At 39.1% G+C, this 27985-nt stretch overlaps 1 protein-coding gene and 1 long non-coding RNA gene across 2 annotated transcripts; both read right to left on the bottom strand.

Annotated features, from left to right (window-relative positions):
* Positions 1-876: 876 nt before the first annotated feature.
* On the bottom strand, positions 877-3209 carry LOC148427168 (uncharacterized). The gene is made up of 3 exons (XR_015868601.1): positions 3069-3209; positions 2939-2995; positions 877-959 (listed from the first exon to the last, which is right to left on the bottom strand). It is a non-coding gene; the product is annotated as an uncharacterized LOC148427168 (long non-coding RNA).
* Positions 3210-4112: 903 nt separating this feature from the next.
* On the bottom strand, positions 4113-27825 carry slc9a8 (solute carrier family 9 member 8). Its single transcript, XM_088408797.1, has 16 exons — positions 27500-27825; positions 25844-26025; positions 25139-25219; positions 22361-22419; positions 14366-14449; positions 13456-13557; positions 13290-13324; positions 12100-12243; positions 10363-10504; positions 10176-10281; positions 9973-10089; positions 9803-9885; positions 9616-9727; positions 8672-8892; positions 7966-8112; positions 4113-6388 (listed from the first exon to the last, which is right to left on the bottom strand). The coding sequence occupies exons 1-16, from the start codon at positions 27730-27732 to the stop codon at positions 6275-6277; spliced, it is 1962 nt and encodes a 653-aa protein (XP_088264923.1). The 5' UTR covers positions 27733-27825; the 3' UTR covers positions 4113-6274.
* Between the last annotated feature and the right edge of the window lie 160 nt (positions 27826-27985).

Below are 27985 nucleotides of genomic sequence, written 5' to 3' on the forward strand. Positions count from 1 at the left end.
ACGGATTGCTGTGCCTTGGTCATGGAATGGCACCTCTGCTTTGCTTGTGTGTGGACATAAAGACACATTTTTCTTCTCAAATTCATATTTGTTGTTTGATTGATTTTTTTTTTATGTTGAAGTTCATCAATTTTCAGAATTAGACAAACAAACAATGCAGTTTTTAAACGGTGATTTTCAGGCAGATCGTCCGTCGGTCCGTCACTGACGGATGCCCGTTTTGCCAACGGGTGATGATAGAAACCATAAAAAAAGACAAATTATAAACATTGACGGAAAATGGGTTAGCACCCATCATTGTATTGGTGACTCACAGGCAGAGGTCCACACCAACAAAAATTGAACACAAATGTTATTTTTGTCACGTGTAGGCCACAGGTTGTAACATAAGTTATTCAAGCAGAAATATGTTACATGGGAGTTTTTCATTATTTTTTTTTTTACAGAAACCTCATGTCTTCAATACAGACCGAACATTTTTGCACGTTTAAAAAAAGAGCGGCACCAAGAAAATTTAGAAAGTGACAAACATTTTTCGATTTTTCTGAGGGTCATGCTGGAAGGATCTTTTTTTCACTTAAAAAAAGTCCTATTCCATCTGTACGAAAATGCGACAGATGATTTGTTTGTGGAGTCAGTAGTGTCTTGGAAGATCATCGCATTGTTTTGAGCTAGGGACAAATGTTTCCTGTTATGTGACTCGGCTGCTATTCTGCCTTTTCTTCTTTTTTTGGAGGCTCAAGTGAGGTTTTCAATTTGAGCAAATAGGACATGCTGTTTGGAATTGGCGAATCATTCATGCCAGACCAGCCACGTTGATGGCCTGGCTGGACATTTCGCCGCCTCGGTTGGAGGCCAATATTTTGCCGTACTCACCTTTGCGAACCCCCCAGACTTCGGCTTGTTTATCTGTGCCTCTGCAGAAGCACTTAGTCACACGCCTGGAAGCAGCAGTCCTCCTGTGATAGAGTGTGGGGGTGAGGACACCTTTTATTTTTGTTGTTTTAATTAAATGCCAACACATTTGGTTACTTCCTCAATTAGCTATATAGTCACTCAAACTGAGTTAAGTCATACATGCATAAATACATATACAGTGGGCCCCCGGGTTACGAACTTAATCCGTTCAGCGGCTACGCTCGTATCTCGAATTGCTCGTATAGCGGGCAATCCAAACCCATGTTAATTCGTGAATGCGTGCAACGGGCGCAGAAGCCTTAGGTAAAATCATCACGCTGTATACATATATTAATATTAAGTGACATAATCTACTGTACAGTTGCATTAAATAACAAATACAAAGGAAAAATGACTTTTACCTTTGGAAAGACGTGACTTGTGCTGAGATAAGCAGAGATGAGCAGAGATGAATGCTCGAAGTCAATACGGCAAATCAGATATGCTATTGGTCTTACAGTGTCACAGTAACTTTTTCAGTCAGGGTTTTCTCCACTTCCTTCCATCCCAACCAGCTGTGCCATCAAGCTAGATAAAGGCGTTCGGCCAATAGCATATCGGCACTTCTGTGATTGACGTGTGACGCCGGCCAATAGCATCTCCGTGAGTGAGACCGGGTGACCTTAATCGACCAATAGCATATTGGCGTCTCCTTGACTGACTGATAATTATTCGCACTTTTTTTTTTAAACGGTTGGAATGTATTGACATCTTATTGATTAAAACACATTTAAACCTGTGACGATTTTTTGTCCTGCAATCGGCACACTTAATTTCATGTCAGCTGTTTTTCCCGACGTGAATTGAGCTGGGTGGAGGCGGAGGTGAGGTTGTGTGTGTTGTATTAACTAGGCACCACACTTATGGCTTGTTCGAGCGTCAGTTCACTGTTGGTTTCAACTCACAGAAATGCAACAATGGCGCTGTTCCAAAGCATGTCGGGAGGTCGCCGACTAACATGACATGCAGTTTTGTCAATCAACCATTATACGGCACTGTAATACCACCCGTAACAGGGTGCAGAGATCAACGTTTTGAGTTAATACGGCAACGCATATAGGCTATGGGTCTTACAGTGTTACAGTAACTCTTTCAGTCATGGTGCAAATCACGGAGATACTAAAACATCATCCTCTTATTTCTTCCTTTACCGCTGCTAGTAATTTTAGAAGCTATGTCTAACAGATAAAGTTTGCAAAGTCTTCAAAACATTCCGTTTTTCACTCATTTTCTCTACTTCCTTCCATCCTGTCCCATCAAGCTAGATAAAGGCGTTCGGCCAATAGCATATCGGCATTTCTGTGATTGACGTGTGACGCCGGCCAATAGCATCTCCGTGAGTGAGACCGGGTGACCTTAATCGACCAATAGCATATTGGCGTCTCCTTGACTGACTGATAATTATTCGCACTTTTTTTTAAACGGTTGGAATGTATTGACAATTAATTAAAAAAAAACACACATTTAAACCAATGACAATTCTTTGTCCTGCAATCGGCACATTTAATTTCATGTCAGCTGTTTTTCCCTTTAGCTGTACAAACACTACACTTAAATGGTAATATATTTAGACACCGTGAGTGAGACAGTCAGTGTGAGGTTGTAATACCAATAGCGTTCACGTTAACGCCACAAGTATCTGTTAATGATTGTAGATGACGCAACTGCTGAATATGTTGACGCAGTTAGGCGAGGACATTTCTACATACTCAATGGCTGGTTTGTCGGAATGCTCGTAAGGCGAGAGGTTTGCTCGTAAGCGGAGGACAAAAATCTCCCTGATCCACGCTCGTAAGGCGAATTGTTCGCAAATCAGGGTGCTCGTAAGCCGGGGGCTGACTGTACTTTGGTGGAAAGACGCGATGACAAGGGGGAGCCAGGACACAAGGGCATTATGGGGATGATTTCATCATCTCCCCTAAACATCGAAAGTGTGTTCCATCCCCCACAAGCAGAACAGCTGAACATAAGTGGGACTGACCTGAGAGAGAGGATCATGAAGTCCTGGGGGAAATCAACTATCTCCGACTTGGCAAAGCTAGAGACGCAAGTAATATCAGAGTCACTACTGAATGATGTCAATGCAGCACTGACAAGTACAGTATCCCTACCGAGAGCATCACTGTGAGGAATCAGAAGGAGCCAGATGGACTGTCATGGAAGGACAAGCCCTTCCATGGCATATACCGCCGTCAAATTGGGCAAGTGGCTAACATCGAGACAACATACCAGTTGCTGGAAAATGCTGGACTGAAAGACAGCACAGAGGTCCTAATCGCTGGAGCACAAGAACAGGCTCCAAACACAAGATCAATTGAGGGTCTACAACACCGAATATGGATTGGAGGTCCCAGAATCAAGACGGCGTTTTACCTTGACATCCAGGGCCCCTCAACGCAGTACCCAGGATAGTTTTTCACCTTTAGTAAACTTTTAAATCCATCCATGTCATGCAAGCTAGCTAGCTATGTCCAGTGTCCAAGTTTGTAAACATGGTGTAAGAGGCCAACAGCAAAGTAGTAACAAAGGTTGATACACTACCTAGATGGCTGGCTAAAACGTGCATAAACACTTCCAACTTCATGAAAATATTCTATGATGCGTTTGAATCGAATGGGGAAATTTGATTTGGTATTTGTTTTAAACACCCAATTTGTTACTCAATACAAGTCAGCAATGATTTGGTAGAGTAACATAACATTAGCGACATGCCAAACTGTTTTAACAATGAAAATATGTCAAAGTGTAACATACATTTACTTTACCTTGACTAAAACTCAAAGAACAAATTAGAAGCATTCTGAAGAATTGGAGCCTTTTGTGTGGGAGAAAAGTGTTTTTGAGGAATGTTTTTGTGTGTTAGTATCTTTTGAAATTCTGGTAAAAGTATACCTTCAAATTAGAGCATATCGATAAAACTTCATTATAGCTCAAGGTTCTCCTCGCGACTTCTATTTCATCTTCTACTCAGTGAACCCCTCTTTCTCATTGTCTGAAAAGTTTCATTTTAAAAATGAAGGCAGGCAGGCTGAATTTCAATACGCCAATGTGTCAAAATTAGTGTCATGCTTCAAACGCTGACACCTGCCCAAAAAGCTCGACTTAATTATCACAGATCAAAAATTGTTGTTGGGAAAAGAAGCGTGGGCGATAAAATAGGTTGAAGTGAGTTTATTTGTTAGGGGTTTTACATCCGCATTAATAGTACTCGTTCCATTTTTCTATGGGGGAATTACACAGAGATGGCGGTCATTTGTCACATTAGTATAAGATAACAACAACATAACATAGCAAAATATAGTATAGCATAAATTAACATTTTAATCGTTACTGTATGTCCTATATAAATGTGGCTTGCAGAGAAAATCGAATGCTGTACCATTTAATCTGAGTGACTGCTGGCTTGGATTCTGCGGCTGTGTCGTTTCACTACATTTCACATCATCAGAATGCAGGGAGCATATAGGACTTCATCCATGTCGCCCTTGAAGGTACAGACAAAGGTCATCCATTTGTTTTCGTGAGTTATTCCTTTGTATTGTTGTATTCGATGTCCTGGTATGTATCAAAAGATACGCAAAGTACGAGGGTTATCTGCAACTGTTAATGATTCTGATAAAAAGAATAACTCATATGATATGGTATTGCTTGTGCACTGACCGACTCTGTGGATTCAGACCCCCTCTAGAGGTTGCAAAAAGGCATTACAAATCTTACTCCATACACTAACAAATACAGAATTTGAATGTAAAGTCATTTTGGTGGATGGACAGATTTTTTTCTTTTATGTTTATCATCATTACCTCAGCAAATGTGCATAAGTGAAATGACAATTTGAATAGATGAGAACCTTTTGCATTTTTGCTGCGCCGTCATTGTTTGTCGGCACCCCGGGGCCCCTTCAGTCCGCCATTTTGTTCAAGTCGAAACAAACTAATCAGCAATCCGTTTTTATTTTAACTCGCCCTTCTGTGATCATTCGTCTCCGCCAAGGGTGGGGATTTTACAAATGTTATGTGGTCCGGCTTTCGCTGGCAAACCGGGCATCCGTCAGCGACAGGCCCGCACATCACTGCAAATTTCCTTAGATTTGACAATTGTTTCATTTTACGAATTCAAATACAAAACAGCAGAATTCGTTTTTGTGCAAATGTCACGAATGAAAAAAGTGGCAATGTTGATGTTTCATCTGATATATGCAGTCTTGGTCTTGCCTGATACGCTCTCATCTTTAATTTCTTGGTCTCGGTTGGTGTGGTCATGACTACAGCACTAGTCCTTAGTATAGTTAAAATAATATAAAAATACAAGTATTTGTACGCAATAATTAGCTTTCAAATGTCAAATCAGGATTATGAAAAACAAAATCTTGAAACATTCCCCTCTGTGTGGTCAATCCAAAGCCACGATGAAAGGCTGAGTCTAAATGCACCTGTCACGTATAATTATCAACAAAAGACCTTGTGAAGTTTCTCAAAGTTACAAAAATAAGCATTCAAATTAGCTCCCATGAATGCAAAACACTTCACATGATTTATGAGATCATTTATTCCTGCATTGCTTTAGGCGATTGTATAAAAGCATTTAAACCCACGGAAAGACAAACATATGAATAAATACATTTATTTGTGCTGACCTTGATTAGCGATGCACAGTCAAATCTCCCAAAGACACAATTCCATTTGTGTTTAAAGCACAGTGTCGCGACGGCTGTCTTGCACTGGGATATAAATAAACATCAAACATCTCATCTGGGACCAAGACTCGGAAATTATTGCAACTTCTTTTTTTTTTTGTGTGAGTTCATTCATTAAGATATTTTACCCTCATTCTGTATGCTTCAAACCAACGATGATACATAGAAATTTAAGAAACCTGGACAAAAATAAAAATCAATAAATATAAAATGACACTTTTGCACATTCTTCACTTGATAAAAAAAACTTTCACAAAAGCAAAACTAGGGAAAAAAAGATACTCGTATTTCTTTACATTCAGAGAATGTGTCCCTTCAAAGTGGCAAACGCTCAGAACTTGCCAAGTTCTGTCTAAAATCAGTGATCCGAAACAACCGTTCATTATGCTGCAGACAATGTGGCATTCAAGTAAGGAATAATCCTTTTCACAGAAATATTTGGCCTCCAGTGTTTGCGTGTACAGTTGCTGAACGTCCTCATGGGTGAAAGCATCCCAAACTCCTCAAAATCTCCCCCCCTCCACAAAAAAAAACACATGTGACTGAAGACTCTCTTGACTCTCACATGCCATGCACTATGTGAGCGCTTTGTATTTACCAAGCGATCTGAAATTGTCCGCTTCACAGAAGCTCGGCCTCATCGTTGTCATCCTCTGAACCTGAGGGACCTTGACGAACTTCTTCATACCACTTGTTGGTTAGAGTCTTCATCTGGATCCGTCCGTGCATCAGGTCCTGTTGAACACAAGTTAGCTAAGTAAAACGTTGATTAAAATGCTGATTAAAAAAATGGCCTCAAATCAGTTGATATATTTCCGACAGCTGAACTTTGCTAACTTTGCAACTTAGAGGAGAGACACCGGCACAATCAGAGAAAAATGTTCGTTTTCCTTGAAAAAGATGCTTGACGGCTCATTGGGAAAAAAAATCGCAAAGGCAAGTTCAAACACCATATTAGTTTTACATCTTTGACATAGCATCTGAGATCAAAACACCCATGCTCGATTTCCCTCCACAGGGCCTCACAAACTGATGGAGTGTGATGCTGATAGGCGACCTAACCTAAACTTGAACTATTAAGTGAAAGGTTTGTAATACTTAGTTCTATGAGAAGATTATAAGAAAAAAAAAATACCCATAATAATGAGTAGCATTTGGTAGTTCTGTTCAACAGCTGTATTTGACAGGCAAAGAATCATATTAAATTATCAAAGAGCGCTTTTACAGGTCTACTAAATGTAATATTGATTATTTGATTTTTATGTTAATTCCAAGGTTTTACTCAAGAAATTTGTTACAATCTTCATAGAAGAAAATAGTTGTTAAAAAATGTTATTAATTGGGAAAATCAATCAATTACTGTATATTTCGGACTATAAGCTGCTAGTATTTTCTCGATCTTTGATCCCTGCGGCTTATAGTCCAGGGCAATTTCCCAATAAACAAAGGGAGACAGAAGATGTAATTGATGTATTGATTTTGAGTTCTAACTATTTTACTCGCCTCCAGGGGGCACTCTCCACAAGTAAACACAAGCAGCAAGGTTACTGTTGTGTCGGTGCAGTATTTTAACATCAGTGTGTGTCGGTGTTTAAAATATGATGCTGCTGCTTATGTTTCTAAACATGCAGGTGGGTTCAGTCTGTGCTTTAAATAAAAACAAAAATTTAACAAACTTCCAAGTACCATCTTTCATCGTAAATATCTGATGCCACAACTGGCGGCTGATTCTCCGTCGCAGCCTATACCAGAGAAAAATAGATTTTCTGTCAAAAATTTTTTGTTGCGGTTTATAATCCGGTGTGCCTTACAGTCTGAAAAATGCGGGAGTTTAATAAAAAACTTTTTTTGACAGCAATGATGTATGTACAAAGAATATTTTTATATATGTATAAAAATTAGAATTGTATCCCACTGGATTGTTGCGGAATTTTCATCCGCCATTCCGATACAAAAGTGAAGATCACAAATGCAGTGTGGTTGTTGCTCTTCAAAAGAGAAACATTACAACTTTAGCCAGCAAGTGAATATCTTGTTTTAGAAATGCTAAACTCGCACAAAAAATGATCAATACAAAACGTGTGGCAGGCAAAGTAAATAGGTTGAATTTAACCTTGTGGGATCCAATTAAATATCACACAGGCTGCCCACAAGGCTATATTAATAAACAAATTGAATATTGGCACTTTGCTTGATTCATGCATCATTCCGCCATACACAGGCTACTTTAAATGGCTTAAAGGATTGCCAGCAAAGTCATGACGCGGGCTCCCATGTGGCTGAGAATTGAGCTCTCTCGCGCCATATCTTACCTCCTGGGTCAGCCTCCGGGTAAAGAAGGGGTTAAGGTACTTAGCATCCAGCCACATGAAGCCCTTCAGATCCTGTCTTTGGTAAATGTGAGCTTCGTACTCCTCCTCTGTCAGTTCTGATAGATGCTCCGACTCAACAGTATTTCCCTGGTGGGAGAGAAAAGAGGGTAAAGGGGGAAGATAAATAGAGAAATGAATGAAGGCCTGGCTAACTAGCCAAAGGGAAAAAGGATGAAGGAGGGGTGGACTATGAAAAAAAAAAAAAAAAACAGTTCTAAATGACAGGACTTGTGTGGAGATCACATAGCATCTCAAGAATTGGGAGGCAAGGGAGTGCAAAGGGGATTTAAGATGTCGGGAGAAACGCAAGCTTAATTGATCTTGCTCCCTTTGGAGTGCAGCGTTCACATGAGAAGGACCGTGTAAAAGCTCCACAAAAATATCTAGAAAAACAAACCGGCTCACTGACTATTAACAGTCATGTTGACTCGTTATCAAATTGGAGATTCATTATTGGTTAACTTTGCCACTCTGTAATGAGAGCGCTTTGCATTGTGTAAACTTGCGTGCTCTTGAAAAACCATCCACGACGCTTTGATGCTTTTTCTTCTTAAAGAGAAGCTCAACAGCGGGATAGCAAAAGATGAAGAGGTTGGCACAGCTTGGATCAATGCACCGCACGCACATGCATGCGCACGCGCGTTACCATTTTCTGCGTCTTGCTCAGATTGACGTCCTTCTTGTTCTTGCGCCGCGACTGGCTGTCTTCAATGTCCATGAGGCGGATGAGCGGCATGGTCCCGCCCCCGAGAAGGAGGATGGTGAAGAGCACGATGATGATGGTGGTGGTGCCAATGAGCTGCCGCTTCTCGATGGGTTCCAGGCCAAGATGCAGGCTCAAAGCATAAGGGATAGCGCCCCGCAAACCTCAAAGATGAAGCAATACAACAGAAAAATCAAGAGTCATTGAAACTTCAAATAATTCTTCTTTGCTGCAACACTAGTTTCAGCATTTGCATCTATGCACATGTGCACATTGCCCCCCCCCGACCCCCATAGTGACAGTATGTTATTCGATGTGTCTTAAAAGTACCGTAATTTCGTACCGTGATTTCGGAATTTTTAATAAAATACACCATGTGTTATAATTGGACAGCCGTGATCTATGTAACCACTCAGTCAGGTGTACAAAAGGGGGGTCGATTTATAAGCGAGGTTGACTTGTACTCTGAGAAATAGGGTAGTTTTCAGAAATCAAGAATAACAAATTTTTCAATATACTGTAATCATAAGTTTAGTAACAAAAGAAATACATGCAATTTATCAACATTTTTTTTTTTTACATATAACAATTGAAATTCTACCATGCCTCACGGAAGGTGACACTGTTAATTTAGTTTCGGGGGCCCCATAAAATGATGTGGCGGGCCAGATCTGGGCCCTGGGCTTTTGTGGCCAAGCAATACCACTACAAATGGAGTTCTCAAGATTAATAAATCAGACATGAATGGCACAGTACTCTTTCAAGTTGTTTTTCCGTCTCACTTTCAAAAATGATTTGGGCCGTAGGGGATACTTGGCTGAAAAACTATTTGTTGAAAAGCACCGGATTCACGTATGACTTTCTGTTTATCTTTCCAAAAATCTCACCACTGAACCACATGATGAACATCATTTTGGGTGTGATCTTGTGATCTCTGCAAAAATTAAGGAGGAAAGACAAAGGGAAGATGTTGACGGCACGGCCTAGAAGAACCAGCACCTGGAATGAACCAAACAGATAATTTGGTGAGACATGACCCACCAACGTCAATTCCGAGATAACAAAAACACTTACGATGCACCATATGACAAACGATATTTCAAAGTTGTGTGGGAAGCTGAAGATGGACAGACCGAGGAAGGCAAACACGCACGTCTCTGGAAGAAAAGGTTTAAACGAAAGTTAACGACATTAATGGCAATTAGTGATGTAAAATGGAGGAAATTGAGGAGGATAAAACGGACCGCACATGAAGGCCACAGTGCGCAGAGTCTGCTGCATGAGTATCTGGGTGACGGGGGACAAGTTGTGATGGGTGTAATGCGACATGACGATTCCCGCAAACAGGATGGACATAATTCCTGTAGATGGAGAGTGGACCACATGAAATATTAAAACCATACATGAAAATAAAGAATCTCAGTCAATCTCCGCGTATGCACCTTACCAGATAATTTGATACCCTCTGCCAGGCCGTACGGAAGGTAAGCAAAGATTATCATCATGCCGAACTCCAGTGAGGGAGTCTTCCTCAAGTCAAAGTGTTTTAGAAACTGGTGGGCAAGTTAAGGAGTTTCAAATGAGGCTGCTTTAAAATCAATGTGTACAGCAACAGACCCAACATATTTGGATACAAGAGCAGAGATGAGTCCTGTGAGGGTCCCCAAAGCAGCAGAACCGAAGAACATTTTGAAGAAATAACCCACAGCTTGCAGAAATGTCTCCCAGCCAGTTACCTTGCTTGTGTCGGAGCGAGAAAAGAAGCCCTCAGCAGTGCTGAAAACGTCAGGCAGAGATGACAAAATGGTCACAACGAGTAGTAATACCTTCGACTGACCCTAGAGGGCAGGAAAATTCCATTATTTTACTCAACAATTGCAAAGGGTGTGTTTACATCTCGGTGAGCATAATCATACCATCACAATACTGTTTACCGAGCAGAGATGACCTCTATCATATTAGACCTTTTAAACACTTAACTTTAACCTCAAATACAAAATGTTTTGCCACAATAAAACATTAATTAGCAAGATGTGATAGCATTCATAAAAAAGTAATTAAACATATGCTTGTTTTCTCAACAATTAATTACACATTGGTCAGTGAGCAAACAAAAATGTCACGTTTGAATTATTACTGACCCTCACTTGATTACATGAGTAGTCTTTAAGATCTAGAATGATAAATGACAGATTATGACTTATTAAACTCCAATCAATCAATTACCAACTGCTAAGACAAAAGAGTACAGAATGTGACTGTATAGTGGTGTTTAGCCACTCATGTCTTGACAAAACCAGGCTTATGTCCATGCATCCATCCATTAGCTGTAGCGTTAGTCGGGTTCGTACTTCCGTCCCTCACATAGGACCTATTTGCCATGGGTGACCCTTCCAGAGGCATAAAGCCGCAGACAACTTAGCTCCTAGGATCATTGGAACACACAAACGTCTCCACCACGATGACGGCCCACAGAGGTGCAGGCTTTTGTTGATAAATGAAAATTGAGGTAGTGACTTCTAATTCTACACTAGCGGCATAAATCGATGAAGTTACAGCTTGCCAAGTTCAAAAAATGTGTTGAAAGTTTTGGCAAATTCCATCAGTGATTTAAATTTGGGAAGTTACTACCAGTTAAGACACCATGTTTTTTCAGACCAAAACCAGTACAAGTACTCCATAAATAATTGTAATAATTGTATAAACTGCTTTGAAGGAAGCAGCTGGCTGGAGTATTGGATGCCAAGCAAGTACCAATAACTTGAATAAACCATTAGCCAGGTACCAATACTGGCTTGAATAAACCATTAGCCAGGTACCGAAACTTATCAGTACTCGCCCATCCCTAGCACATGTAGTCAAGTCCGAGTAAACAATAGCTTCATAATTTTATGAGTCAATCTTTACATTCCCATTGCCACGTGGACTTCGTCAAGCTGTGTTTAAACAGTGCTTACCCATGCATGTTTTTTTGTATTGTTTTTTCAAACTGGTGGTAACTTTCTAACGCTGATAAAACATTTTAAAAAATGGCAGGAATGAGCTTCTAACAATTAAAAATAAATGAGAATACGTTTTTTTTTTTTTATATATACAGTGTTCCTTCGCCACTTTCCGCTTCACTTTTTGTAGCTTCAATGATTCGCATTTTTTTTTCTGTCTTCCCAAAAGACCGTCGGCACTTTACAGCAGCGCCTATTAAGTGTACTGAAATGATACCCTCACGCTCAGTCCTAACGTTGAGTCTGAAGATGTCCTACATTGCGGAATTCTGTTATCATGGGAGTTTTCTGGTTCTTATCAACCACAAAAAACGAGGGAACACTATAGTTGTGACAAATGTATAAGTCAAAGTGTAACAGGACTCTTACTTTGTAAGGACGATAGACACTGCGTCGTTCAGGATGCTCTCACCAAAAACCAACATGTTGAGCACAGGGTCCACATTGAGTGCGTTAAAGATGGCGATGGTAGCAACCGGGTCTACGGCCGAGATGAGCGAGCCAAAGGCAAAACTAAAGCAGAGGAAAAGCTTGGATGACTCAAGTGACAAAATGGCCACCCCCTGAGATGAATTAATCACAATGCGGTGTTTAGAGAGGTGGAGGAGCACAATATATATTATTGTGCAGAAAACTTTGAGTTGACTTTGACTGCCCTTTAAGCAACAAAAAGAAATCAACAACTACTTTCAAAACGTTACAAGTTGAGGAAAGGAATTTGAGTAGCAAAAAAATCATGAAATGAATTGGAAAATGGAAATGTTAATTTTAGTTTTCTTTTGGTGTCCCGTGAGACCACATGTAATAAAAATAGAAAGATTCTACACAGTCTTATCGAACTTCCAGTTTTTTTGTGAATAAAACAAATCCAAAATTTGACCAAGACAGAAAATTTCCAAACATGTTTCACCGTTAATGTGACCTATAAACTGCACAACTTGATAGAAAGAAAAATACAATTTGTGAGAGGGAAAGTTAAATTAAACCGTAATATATTTAAAACCACAAAGATGTTTGAGAAAATATAGTTTTGCTCTTTTAGTAGGCTTTTCCTACCTTCCTTTTTTTTTTTTTTAAATCTCTTTCAAGCAGAAGCCCAGAGGTTTTACACTAACACTGATTGATTTATGGGATGATTTAAAATCCCTTTCATCTTGACAAAAGACCTTCTCATACTGTATAGTGTCAATAAATTCCATACATGTACTGTATAGACCGAGAGAGTGTCTGCGTTGTACCATGACACATCATGACATTCTGTCATTATGCACGGGACGTTTATCGCCACGCCGCAAGTAGAAATACTGTATGAGTGAATTTGCAGTGATATCAGTAGGCAAAGCCAATAAATGGGGCTGGCGGAGTGATTTGGGAGTCCAAATTAGTTTTTGGAATTGTGGCCAAAAGGTTAAACTATGGCTCACGTGTTTTGGAAGACTTCAAGCATGATTTTCTTTTTTTGGTTTATTTACTCTTACTCCTTTTTGCCTTTTACTTCTTTACTACAGTACATTGCGATAAAGGCTTTGTAATGATAATTAAACATGGGAAAGTCTGACCTATCTGTCATGGTCATCTTGTAGATCACATCCGCCTGAGGGGGGAAAAAAACAGAAAAATACAATACAATGGGCACTGTATATAATGAGGAAATAACTTATAATACCACGCTCTGAAATACACAGTGATTTTCCCATGACCAAATTTGGCCTGTGCACATCTTACCTGTCCAAGGAAGTAAATGCCTCCACCAACAATAAAAGCCGAGATAGCTGTACCGATCACAGCAAACAGGGTGATGGATCCAATATTCTGGAAGAAGTTACCCTGAACACAAAGGGACATACAGCTTTAGTATTGCTGATACCATGATAGCCACCATCATAACATTACTTCATGGGACACGCCAAATGAATTCATAGTTCCCAGCAGAACACATTAATATTAAATGTGCTCCTTAAAGGCGAAGTCAACCCAAAATTTGTTTATTTTTTCTATTATATTTTTCTTTTTTCACCATCATCCCTTTTTTTAAAAAATCATAAATGTGGCAAATTCCACACAGAATTTTCAAACAGAAGATGAGGACCTCCAAATGTGTTCCCGAATTTAGTGAGCAATCCCTAGGATCCAAAAGTGGGCGTGGCCCCACACTTTAAAGGGTCATAACTTGAAAATCATTTGAGCTGAGAGATTCTTTCATTTTTTAAAAGGCACTCATAGAATAATAAACAGGCAAAGCGGAGCGAGTCACTGGGAGGGTGTGCGCGATTTGACAATTCGGTAATCCCAGTAACCATTTTAAAACGAAACATTGTTACGTGTTTGTATGACTTGCTTTTAAATAGCTTTAGTTACAACATAACAAGTTACTGTAAAAACTGTTTTTTTTTTCTTTGTATTTTTTTTAAGAGAGTGCTTGTGTCCATCTGCTCATGCATAAGCAAAAGCATTCTCTTCATAGGCCACTCACTGTTCAGTGCTTAACTAGACAATTAGAAGCAGTTTGTTCGTCATTACCTCCGGTTATATATAACAGATGCTTGATTTTGTTGTGGACACTTGAAATGACACAAATTACAAAGGTAAAGAACGACAACTTGTATCACCAAATGGGTATTCCGCTGTACAATACCTTATGTAAAGAATATCCCGATTCAAAGATGATTGGTGGCAGGAGCAAAAGGAAGAACATATTGGGTCGAAACATTTCCTCCTCCTTTTTGGAAACAAAAAGACCAAAAGTTAGAATCAACATTTCACATTATAGATGTCATTTACAACAAAAAAAAAAAATCAACAAGGGACCTCGATCTCGATCACAAGGATTCAAGTCCGACTCAGTTTTTGAGTATCTGCCGATACCGACTCTGAATCCAATACCTCGGAAATGTATTTTAATATCGTGTCTATTTTTTTCATGTGCATTTTTTTCTGTGGGTAATGTCTGTGTACATCTGGACCAGGAGTAGGGAGCCATATCCTGCCTGTTTTTGATGTGTCTCACATTCAACACACCTGACTGAAATGATTAGGATCATTATCAGGCTTCTACCGGGCTTGCTGATGAGCTGATTATTTGAACCAGGTGTGAAAGGCAAGGGATACATCGAAAATAGGCAGGACATGTCTCTCGAAGAACCGGAGTTCCCTACCCTGGATATTCTGGATTATTTGGTTGCTTTTTCATTTTTTATTGAAATAAAAAAAAAAAAAAGAATAAAAACCCAGTTCTGGCAAACTGGCCGTAAATATCTCCTTTTTTGCTCTTTTTGCTTTATGTGGCCGGCCTTTTTTTTTTTTCCATCAAAATTGAATATTTCAAAACCTCCGGCCAAAGTGGATATTTGCCCAAGCCTCCGGTTTGGTGTTTGCGTGTGACCAGCTTCAACCGGGATTTGCGTCATCGAGCTACTCTTGTTTTTTTGTTTGTTTTTTTTCCCCGCCAAAGACTGGGAAGATGCAGAAGTTCTTTCTTATTGGACACGTCAGAGGCGAAAGTTTGTTCTGATTGGACAGAATTCGCGACATTACAACCCCCAAGCGACTTAGCACGCTTGTACACGAATTTGAAACCACACGAAGTGGTTTCATATTGACGCGACTTTTTTAAATAAACAACAACAGCGAGGGGGAGTCTTTGTGAATTTAAATTAGCCGGTTACATGTAGACAAGGCCTAAATATTCCCCAATAGCCAAAGGCCTCCTCTGTAGCGCTCTGTATATTCAACATGCACATTCGCCTGAGCCGTTTTTAACATCCTGAAATTAAAAACCACCAAATTCAAAAGGAGCGTAATCAGACAGAACAATTTCAGGAAGTAACTTCAATCGGATTTGTTACTTTACTGAACTAATTTAGTTCCGCACATTTGCTTGGGTAAATAGCTACAAACGTAGCTTTATCCAAAAAGTCATCTTGATGGTAATCAGCACAGAAAATGTGAACCAAACACGTGTTTCTTGTTCATATTAAATCCAGCAAAAGTATTTCTTATTCATTCCACTAGTGGCAACAATCATCAGCTGACTTTATAAGAGTTGGCTTTAGACGAGGGAAGCCAAGCTTGAACGGCAAGAAACGGTGCTTTATCTGACAGAGCATATTAGCACGTTTGCTTCTGGATGAGTGGCGCGCGCACGCACACACAAACACATAGTGAATGCCAGCAAATTCATGTATGTGTTTAGACACAACTATAAACAGACTCAAACACATATTCTATAAAAAGACACGTGAATAACCCCATAAGAATAATCCATAGACATAAACACGCGCGCACACACGCGCACAAGCTCCCTGCGACCTTGGCTTTCTGATCATTTCGGTGGATAATGAAATCATTGTTGCATCTCAGTTAAATGGGCCAGCCTAGGTCAGGCGTAGGCATCATGTGCCCATGCATGGCTCTCTGCTTGCCACTGTGCCTGTGCATGACAGACCATGTGTTCTTGCATGAGCAGCATTAAACACACACACACACACACAAACACAAAAAAAAATCTATCAATCATGCAAGAAGGGGCCAAGCAACAAACTCTGCAGCGGAATGTCCATAATTCCTTTTAGTGCATTTGAACTCAATACACAGTGTGCATTAGAAGCAAGAGAAGGAACTATCTATTTCTGGGTGGTGGCTGACTGGACATTTGTATCAGTTTCCTGTCAGAAAGATCGAAGAGGCCTGCTCCATATTTAGTCCATCTAGTCAACAATCTTTCCCTTTGTGTAGAAGCGGCAGTCTTGACAGCTTGTTCGAGCTTCTGTGCCCCAATGACCCCACGAGCAGATGGAGGCAAACACAGTCTGCAGTCATCAGCTCCGGGCACAGCACACCCATCACCAACACAGATGGAAAACCCACCTCTTGTGGTCAAAGCAGCCCATAGTCCTACTTTTTTGATACCTCGACATAGGGCTGCAGCTGTCCGGTATTTTAGGTATTAGGATATACCGCAGAAAATATTAATCGAATATCAAGTATTCAGATAAAAATATATATATATTTTTTTTTTGGGGTGGCGGCTCGGTGGCGCAGTGGTTAGCACGTCCACCTCACAGTTGACCCGAGTTCAAATCCAATTCGCTACGGCCTTCCTGTGCGGAGTTTGCATGTTCTCCCCAGGCCTGCGTGGGTTCTCTCCGGCTTCCTCCCGTACTCCAAAAACAAGTATGGCAGGTGTATTGAACATACTAAATTGTCCATAGGTGTGATTGGGTGTGTGAATGGTTGTTCGTTTCTGTGTGCCCTGCAATTGGCTGGCAACTAATTCAGGGTATCCCAAAGTCAGCTGGGAGTGCAGAAGACCGAATAACACGTTTCCACTTCATTATAAATTAAGACATTTTATACATTTTTGATGAGCAACATTCTTTTTTTTTAACTGTGCTTAGCACCAGACTACTTTCCTCTCTAGAACTCTTTAAACCTTAGAGTTACATTTTGACAAATCCCCTCATAAATTTTGGTCTATGAGACAAATTTGCTGGCCAAAACAACATATTTGACTCAACATGGGTTGTTAAAATGTGATTAGTCGGAGCAGCAAGTGCACCAGGCTGTCAGCACCAAAGTGTGCCTTCATTTACATCGATCACACATGGTCCATGATCTACATGGTGCAATGAAGCACTGATAGCTAGCGCCTAATTTATGGTACACACAGCTAGAACCACGCTCAAGCCACCAGTAATCAAATGGTTTCTTATGTCAAAGCCAGCATAATTAAATTGTTTGTTAGCACCTTGATTTAGCAATCGAACCGTCGTGTACCAGGAGTGGAGACCAGCAGTTGCAGTATAGCATTAAAACTTGAAGCTGCGATTTGCGTGACATATTTATTCTGATGTGTACACTAATAAGCGGATATCTGGGACAAGAAAATATGCCCCAAGCAAAACAGCAGGGAACGTTGGGTCAATAGAGCCAAATATTACGTCGGTCCTTTATAGACCCGAAATTGTGTTATTTTTAATCCCATTCTTGTTAGTGTGTGTGGTATCTCTAGGTGTATTTTATTCAGCATCAAAATTAAGGAATGCCATATTTTGTAAGAATTCAATTTAACACAGTTTGGGAAACAGTTGCTTCATGTTCCAATTCATTTTCTCCTACCTTGACAAGAAAAATGTTTTACGTCACATGCTTTGCGCTGATTTGGGGATATTTGGCTGAGAAAAAAATAATCATTGAAGTACATCACTGAGAAAAACCACGCAACTAAAACAACCATTTTTCCAGATGTATATAAAAAGGGGCAATCTTTCATTTTTAAAGCAGACAAAATAATGCAGTACTGTACACCTGGATTTGCTTGAAATGAAGAAAAATTCCCAATGAATATGACCCTATTTTCTTGTCCATTTTATCACTTATTCAGTACTTAGACCCTAAAACACCATGCCGACATAAATGCTCACTACTCCAACTAACAAGCTGTTTCAAAGTAGGTCAAGCGAACGGATTGCATACAGAGATTGTATGTTGGAGGCAGCGCATTCTCGTTTGCATACTTCCTCATTCGCATGTGATAAATACCGCCATTCGAAAATTCTTGTAGGTTAGCGCTCTACCATAACTTTGCCTTTCAGGGAAAGTGAAAGGTCAAATATGAATATTAACATCTGAGACGGAAGATGGTAGGTCATGCATGCACAGCAGCCTGACAGCCGTACTTCTTCTGCATGCTTGCACAAGTTTCATCGTAAAATAAAAGTGTGTACTGAAGTGACTAAAAACACCATCATAAATACAGTCGGCATCAGTTGAAAGGTCAACCAAAAAAATAACTACACAAACTACTGAATTGACAATGGCTGAATGGAAAAAAACACAATGTTGTTTCCACAAACGTGCAAAGTTTTATTTTTGTTCCACTTCTTGCAACTTCTTTTTCCAAGGTCAAAATATCATGTTTTCCAAACTATTAGGCGCACCAAATTATAAACGGCACAAACAACTCCTTAACAGAAAATTCATTTTTGTCAAGTTCAGAATCAGATATTTACACAAAAAGAGGGTTCATGGAAGGTTCTTTTTGTTGTTGTTTAATTTAAACCTTTTTTTTCTCCAAACTACCTGCTCACATCAACATCATTACATCAGGAGAGACTGAACATACCTGCATGTTTAGAAATATGAACACCACCATATTTTCAAATTAACACTGACACACTTGCATTGTTGGAATACAGCAAACACAAGAGTAACCTGCCCGATTGTGTTAACTGGTGGAGAGTAAAATAGTTCAAGTTCAAAATCAATATTTTGATAGTGTCTTCTTCTCTCTCTCTTCTGATGAGCCACACAAAGCACGAGAAAAAAGTAGCGGATTATAGTCCAAAATTTAGAGTAACTAAGATGAACATTTCAAATTTGAAATGGGAACCACGTGAATCTGTTTTCCTGAATGTATTATGGAGAATGAAGAGGATTTTTGAAAATGAAAATGGTTCAAATGACATATTGGTGACAAAACATGTGTAAAAGTAGAAAATAACTTCATTATAATAAAAATAACTTTAAAATGTGTTATTCTAGCCTGAAACTTGGAAGTCATAATCAGCATTTTGCGGGCCCCATAAAATTATTTGGCGGGCGGGATCCCGCCCCAGGGCCTTGACTTGGACACCTGTGTGCTGGGTTATTATGTTGCTTTGTAGCACATGCATTCCTTTTGATTTGCTTTTCTTTTTTTTCCCCCCTCTGGCATCTGCAGCCAAGTCGGCAATGCAAATGAGAATTGGTTCTCAATTACATGGATAAATAAAGGTTGAATTCAGGGTCAATCACTCAATCACGAGACTGCCCTACATGTGAAATCATGAGGGAGTGAGTTGCAGTTGAAATAAATGATGTTGCAGATAGGAGACATAATTACATTTGAAAAAGAAGAAAAAACTTTTAATACATGCAAACATTAAAAGCTATTACTCTCATGATGCAAAGACCACAAAGATGTTTTGTGAGAGAGGCAGTCCTTATTAAAGGTTTTTAAAATGTTTCATGGGTGGCAAGACCTCGCTTATGAGTCGACCCCCTCTTTTATACTTCAATTTGGATGAATTTTACAAAAACGTGTTTATAAGTCTACCCCGAACTAGTGGTTACATAGATCATGGGTGTCCAATTACAACACATGGTGTGTGTTATTAGACAAATTTCTTCATTGTATATCGAATAAACTGTTGCAGTTATGGATGGGGGGGGGGGGGGGGGGTAAAAGAGACAAGTGCGAGGCAATGTACACGTGCTTGTAGATGCAAATGCTGAAACTAATGTTGCAACAATAAAATGATTTGAAGTTTCAATGCTTTTTTTTTTTCCCACAGCTGAATATTGAATTGTTGAAAAGCCCTAAATGTCATCATCATTATCTGACAAGCCGAATAGCTCCTCCCAACTAACACCTGGACATCCTCTCCTATTTCCTCATCAATTGTTCAAACATCATTGTTCCTCTTCCATGGGTATTGATCTGTGCACCTCACCAATTTGTTTGAAGTAGAGCTATTTGGAGATTATTTGCTGATCATCTTACGTGGGATGTTCTTTACCCAAGTGATGACTGTTGTGAGATCAGAGCGTGGAGCGTTGCCCTTCATTGTCCACCTCCCCACATACCAACATCCATACCGGCTTATTCAAGCACATATTTAAGGCCTTAAGGAGACAAATCAAGCCGTTGTTTCCATTTAATAACACGTCAAAGTCCACCAGAAAAATTATCCACGCTGCTTCATTGTTGACAACAAAGAGGCAATAAGGCGGAAAGTATATTTTTACGACTTTCTGTGCAAATGCTCTGGAAGGATACATTGCTATATCGAATTAGAGGTATATATAATAATTTTAAGCCTTGTTAATGACATATTAGTTATTTCACATTCAAATTAATTATTATTTTGGGTCTTTCACATCTCTGCATTTCACGTTAGCGATGGTTAGCGACTGCCTGTTTCCCTTTGGTGATCCTTAGATCACGACATCTGAGGTTGCGATTTAGGTCCCAAAATGATATGTTATTTTGCATTACATTACAGTATAGAGAAGACTGTGCCACAACAACAAAAATGTGAGCAGGACGATGGTTGGAGATGAGGAAGACATTTTAGCTCAGGTTCCCATGTGACAAGATCACTTGATGAGGGGGAAAAAAAAGGGCCCTGAAACCACAATTAAAACCGCTGTGTTTATCTCTTTTCTTGGTGTGAAGAGATCTAATAACTTGGAAAAAAAAAGTATGCGCTACCCTTTGGGGCTCCAAACACACCACGGAAATTCACAGGAGAAAGCCCATGAGGCTGCAACACGAAAGACAGCTACATTCAGGGACGAGATTGAATTCACTTGATGTATATGCATTGTTCCAAAAGACAAACCACTGCCAGAGTTACTTTCCAGCAGCGTTTTAGTTTTTCAGACCTCAAAGCCAATAAGGGAATTCAGAATAAGGGATTTTTTTTTGGGGGGGGGGGGGGGGGGGCATAAATGCAGATGGGGGAATTTACAGAAGCGGGCATCGAGAAAGCCAATTCATGGTGAAAAGCAAGGGCAAAGCCTGGAAAGCCAGGATGCGGATGCCTCGGGGGTCCATACACCCTTGCTACTTTGTGGAGCCATGCTGAAGGCTTGATAGATTTGGAAAATGGGCCAACTTTTAGAAACATGCTCTCAGAGAGAGCCAGCGAGAGAACGCCTGCTTTTAGGATTGCTTGAAGCATAAAGGAGAATCCTGTCTGAACCCTCATTAAAAAAAAAAAAAAAAATCTTGAAAAAAATAGAAGTCAGGGAACAGATTGCCTCTGTTGAACAGACCGACTTTTACAGATTTGCAATAAGTCGTTGGAGATGAAAGAATGTAGACTGGTGCCTTGACATGCAATGTTTGGCACATAACTCAAATGCTCATACCTCAAATCATCTTTCCCCCTGAAATGAATCCATTCGAGCCTCCCTCACAAAAAAACAGCAGAACATTTTTGCAATGTGCAAATTAGAAATAACACTGTATATGATGTTGAAATTAAGCAAGCGGAGGCTATTTGTTTGTGTAACTTTCACTTTTGGCAGAGAGTGAAAAACAGATGCTCTTTTTTGAAGAATATTTACTATTTATATCCGCCATGCTGTTTATATTTTTGGGAGGTTTAGAACGCAAGTTTTGAGGGGGGGAATGGGTCTCATGTTACTAAGGTTGGTGACGATAGACATCCCCAAGGGGTCTGGGTTAGAAAAAAAAAAAAAAACCAACAACAATGGGTCCCTGTGTATACAAAACATTGACATAACCTATCCCCTAGCTCCCCTCATTCTCTGTATGATTTCTCTCTCTTGTTCATGCATTCTTTCACTTGATGCTGGAGAACAAGGAATGTTAATTAAACGATGCAAGCCCCAGAAGAAAAACAACAGGGGGTGCAGTCAAGGTTGCAAAGCAGAATGTGTGAGCCACAAACAGTGTTTTCAGGTATCAAGAGCGGAAATCTAGGTTTAAACTCTTGCGACAAGACTAAGAGAGGAAAATAAGAACGAAAAATAGGACAGAACATGCTAATGCAAAAATACAGACTGTACCTTAGGTACACAGTATGTGTGTAGAGTACACAGTAGGAAAGTCAAACTGTACCTTCCAGTTTGCCAATTCTTGGAACTCGATGATCTTAATGAACCCCCCCATTAGAATCCCTAGAAGGAAAATCGAGACAAGAGAAAAAAAATACCGTACCACATTAATGTATGATAGAAGCACAATGATAAAACGACAATCAAATGTATTGCTAATTATTTTTTATAACGGATTTATAATGGTTTATAGCGAGACTTCCAAGGTCTTCAAATTGTCTTTATTTTCAGCAGTCAATTTTAGAAAATGTCCTGTTTTTTAATAAAGGGATGGATATTGAAACATTTGTTTTGAAAATCCAATTCATTGATTCACAGATTAACAAATTATAAAAATAATTGTAATTGCCGCCCTAATATATGATAACATTTTAATCAAACCACAATGCAGATGAAGCACGATCCATACCAGACGAGTAATATATATATATATATATATATATATATATATATATATATATATATATATACATATACATGTTATTTCATGATCATTTTAGAGTAATACCTACATTTTAAAATGTTTAAATTTTAAAAAAGGATTTTTCCTTGAAATTTCAGTAATAGTAATTTTCTATTCCACTAATTTGTCCTTAATTGTAATTAAGAAATGAGGCCAGAAATCGATACCAATACCAAGTATCCAGACTCATCTGTCATTACTTCTGATACACAAAGTTTCCACATAAAAAACAACTATATTTTCCAATTTGCTTTTTTATTAGTTCATGATTGTTCTTTTTATTATTATTATTTTCTATTCCTCTAAACCGGGGGTCTCAAACTCCAGTCCTCAAGGGCGGCAATCCTGCATGTTTTTGATGCTTCTGTCATTAACTCAGCTGAATCCAATTATTAGCTCATCAGCAAGCTCTGCAGGAGCTTGAAAATTCTAATCAAGTGTGTTTAAGAGAGTAGTATGGAAAACATGCAGGTTTGCAGCCCTCGAGGACTGGAGTTTGAGACCCCTGCTCTAAACTGTAATTTGTGATTGTAAAACTCTGCTGGGAGAGGCCACTACTATTATTGGTGGCCATCGCAAGTACCAATTCTTTGAAATAAGGTCAGGTATTGGCTTGCTACTGAGAATTGGTATCGGTACTTGCCCATCACAACGTTATATACTCTAAATAGAGATGCTTTTACTTAAGTTACTGAAAATTCCCATGGGCTTTTATTGCTCATTACAAGGTTCTGCAGAAAGACACTCACCATAACAGTGAGGATACACAAACATGTAGAGAGCACTGAAATAGCAAGATGATATGGAGAGCATATGAATTGGGATGGTGAAAAGGAAGGCAGACAATGAATGAATGAGAAAAGCAAAGATAAGGAAGGAAAAGCAGTGTCTCCCTGATTTGTTGCCACATTGTTATCTCTCCTCAGCAGAGTCCTGCTCCAAACACACCCACATCTCAATGCGTTCAGGGGGCAAGGGACAAAAAAGGAAAAGCCCTTGGGGGTCCAGACAGACACAGCACTGAGTTTGAAAGAGCACAACTTCCCAAAAATCATACATAGCTTAGAGAGAAAAAAAACAAAGGACTTTGAGGAAGCACACCTGACCTGACATCGGGGCGAAATGATTTTAAGAAAATTCTGATATATACTACAATTTTGATTCAATTTGCTTTTTTTTTCCTATTCAGTGCACTATTCACAATATACAGTAACATTCACATATGTCAGAAATTGATATCATACCTTTAAAATCATAAAGCTGTGATTCTAATAATAAATGCAGGGACACAACGAAATCGTATGAAGGAAGCAGTTTTAAGCCCATCTAAAATGGTTCAAGTAAGACAAGATATACAGTAATATATTCCAGCATGTTTATACTGTAAAATAAATGTAAGACAATATCTAAATATTTTTGCTTTGACTGAATGCATATCATGATATTAATTGAGTTTATGTATGTATTAACAGTAATGTGTTTGAGAAAATCATATTGGGAGAATTTCAGATTTTTAAATGTAAAAAAGGGAAATAGGACCTGTTTGAAATTCAAAAAATATAGTTGTTTTGTGTAATCCCTTTCAGTCCCTTAGCAAATTACTTTGAAATACTGTAGTAGTAATTTTGAGACCAATTACTGTGTACAGTACGTAGATGTCAAAACTCAGGACTCAGAGGTACAAAATACCATTGCTGATATTATAAATATTTAATTAATTTAATCTTGAGGTCTTCGCCATGGTGCTCTCCACTCGCAACACATTTCTAGATGTACTCATATGAAAAGATTATTTTAGACCAAACTGGTAAGTCTGGGTTATTTCTCGACCATTTTACATTGACCATTACCATGCTTATCAACTCCTTGTTTAACTTCGGTGAAAGGGCTACTTGATAATAGTGTAGTTTCTTTGTTACCAAGGAGGAGAGGATCTGCGTCACGCAACTCGTTGCTAACTTTGCGCAGACTTATATTTGAAATAACACATAAGCTTGGGCGGCTGTGGAAGAAAGTACTGAGGCTTAGCATGTAGAATTGCACAAGAAATCACTACTATATCTGAAAAAAAATTGCAGGATTTACCCAGGAGAAAATTCCTTTGCGTTAGGGTTAGCGTGATGTAGATATGAAGGTGTTTTTTTTTTTTTTTTTAAGCAGTTCAGAGTTGCTTCCTGTGACCTGTCACAGTTGTATGTCACTAATTTATTAGCAAAAGAAAAAGTCTGCCATTTGGTGCATGGTGTTTTGACAAAAAATGATGGTGAGGAAAGCAAGCTGTGTGAGTCAAGAGTATTGCAAGTTTGGACAAAAACTCACCAAGGGAGACAACAGCAACACTCTCGGGAAGAAAATGTAGCTTGAACTTGATAAGCAGGTGAACCAAGATGATGCAAATACCTGAGGTAACAACAAGCAGAAAAGAGCAACAGTAGAGTAGATCATTTTGTGCTTCTTAGGGCATAAGGGAAAAACATCATCTGACTCAATGATTTTGTATAAAACAAACATTAATAAGAAAGGTTGACAGGTATTGGTATCCTTCATGTGAAATGTTTTACATCAATGACATTTCACATGAAGGAAAGTCAAAAAATTTGACAAAATACCGCACAAAGATTAAATTGAAATTACAGTAGTTTGTGCGTTTTTTCTAAATGCAATTGTAGATATGAAGATCAGTGATGGGGATTCGTGATGTCGACTCATGACAGAGTTAAGTCACTAGTTTTTGAGACTTGAAACTGGACTTTGACTTGTCAACTAAAAACTCTGGGTCTCCTTTTCACCCCTGTGAGACAATAAAAGTGGCTCTGAGGATTAAAGATTGCCCATCGCTGCACTAGAATAAATGATGTACAAAAACAAGCATGTGTCATACGTGTTCGCAAACTCCTGCATTAAATATGGCATAGTACGGCAAAATACAGTTTATTTCAAAGTGGATGCATTTAAGTTCACGAGCGAAATGCATTTTGTTTTTCTTGTGCCATTAAAAGATGACAGGTAAAAATGACAACTTACCAATAACCAGAAGGCTAAAGAATATGGTCAGTCCATTGGACTGTTCTTCTTCTTGGGCCTGGACCCCCGTTTGGACAGGAAGAATGGCCTTGGGATTCAGGGGTGCAAGCATTGTTGGCTTAGTTGACAATGATGTTGAGTGGATGGATTCATTTGTGTGGATCTCTGTGTCATTCGTCTTGCTACAAGATGAAAACAGAGCAGTATGAAAGCAAAATGAGAGATATTTACAAACAAAACTCTTCTTGAACAATTGACTAACCAGAGTACATTTAATGCAATACATTTTATATTTAAGCGTTTTGTAAACACTTCTCCTACATTTGGCTTTTTATTATTATCATTTCCATATTTACATGTCTTGTGCGATCTATTTTCAGTCATCAGAAAGACTTGTCATGTGTCATGTGACTTACTGATATGACGTACCTACATTACTCGTGACATTTGACCAACCAACCAGAGCCAAACAGCTACATCACAGCTAAGGGTATCAATGTGGGCCCACACAAAACTAAATCTAGATTTACCCTCCAGGGAGGCCCTAGCTTACCCACAATCGACAAGAGAATGAGTTTTAAAAATCGAGTGGATGGCCTGCAAGGGGAACAGTTGTGGCATGCATATTTGTGTTCACCTAAAAAAGTTGCCATTCACCCTGCAAAAATTGGATGGCTGAGTACTGATACCAAGTACTTGGCTTTATATCAAAGTGGGGTACTCGCAAAGACAATTGACACAAGTATCAGCTGCTCACTTGGAGCAATTTTACAATTACAAACTAGCAAACTCCAAATTGGGAGAATAGAAAATGTATATTAATTTCTTAAAATCTATGGGATAATTCTGCATTGGAATGGATAGGTATATAATATGATAAAACGAGCTGTCATTGTTTTTTTTTTGTTTTGTTTTTTTCAGACGGGAGTGACTCAAAAGTACTAGTGCTATCAATACTTGCTATCAATATTGGAGACAACTTGTTGAGTGAGTTCTTGTACTGCTAACATCCTGGCTGGTGTCTTCATAAGTATGTCCGGTTTTTGTACAGTATGTGTGTGCGTATACGTACGCATGTACACCAAAGTAATTTTAGTTATTGAAAAAGATAAAAAGGATGGGTGACTACCCAATACGTGGCATTTTTTTCTACTTGCCAAAGCAGTCAATATTAGTATCAGCCACTCTTTTGAAGTCGTTTGACTGTTAAGAACTACAAAATGTGAACAAATGTAAATAGCCATTACATTTCATACAGTGTTAAGAAAAATGCTACAGTGGAAAACATAAGATTTGTTTAAAATTGTGCATCAAAAGTACTACTGGTATCGGTAATTGGTATCAGAATTTGAAGCACCTCAATAATGGAGTAATCGTACTGGCATCGGTCTTTGAAAAAAGTGGAATAGAAAAGAGGTCATGGGTTTTATCCACAGTACAGTATTGCGAACATGACGGAAGGTCATCAAAAAACAAAATCTAATTGGCTCAGTCATTCCTGTTGCTGCGTCATTAGTAGGTGAATGAATGAATGACGTTGACAGAAAAACAAGATAGACTTCGATTATTTTGGTTAACCAATTTTTGTGTTTCTTATTAACATTGTGAGCTCTACAAATCACTTCACAACAATGCACTCAAACCATAGGCTCTAACCTGGCTGCCAGTGTGTCTTCAGGTCGATCGAGTGAATCACGAGCATCTTGAAAATCATGTTTGGTTGATGGAATGTGCTTCTCAGGAAGAGAAGAATCCTTCTGCAAAACCCCTGTTCCCTCGTCATCTCTCTTGAACAAATTCAAAGTCTTTCCCGTCTCGCACTCTGTCAAGCACGGGAAAAGAAACAAAACAATGAGGCACAATAAAACGTGTACTCTAGTAGATCCCATTATTGGTAAGCATTAGTTCAAACAAGAAAACGAATGTTTGTCCTTAATAAAACGCCAACTCCGTGTCAACAGTTCCATGTCTGTTTTGACGTCGCGGTCTCACTTCCTTAGTTTGCTGCTGGGAGTTGTAGTTTCACTTTGGTACGCATGCGCAGAAAATACACACCAATGCCGTTTTTTTTCGTGTTTTGCTCTTTTGATTCATTTTTGTTATAATGGAGGAGGGTTTATATAGTTGGATAATGATTCTTTT

This window comes from Hippichthys cyanospilos, chromosome 2, assembly GCF_059441005.1.
Source record: "Hippichthys cyanospilos isolate Australia breed blue-spotted pipefish chromosome 2, RoL_Hcya_1.0, whole genome shotgun sequence".
Classification (NCBI taxonomy): Eukaryota; Metazoa; Chordata; class Actinopteri; order Syngnathiformes; family Syngnathidae; genus Hippichthys; species Hippichthys cyanospilos.

Bases quoted from the DNA above. Each gene is read 5' to 3' on its own strand.
- slc9a8 (XM_088408797.1), bottom strand. From the start codon at position 27,732: ATGGGATCTACTAGAGTACACGTTTTATTGTGCCTCATTGTTTTGTTT. The intron at 25,220-25,843 runs GTAAGTTGTCAT...TTGTTACCTCAG, and splicing joins CTTTAGCCTTCTGGTTATTG to GTATTTGCATCATCTTGGTT. The intron at 10,282-10,362 runs GTATCCAAATAT...CTTGCCCACCAG, and splicing joins CAGGACTCATCTCTGCTCTT to TTTCTAAAACACTTTGACTT.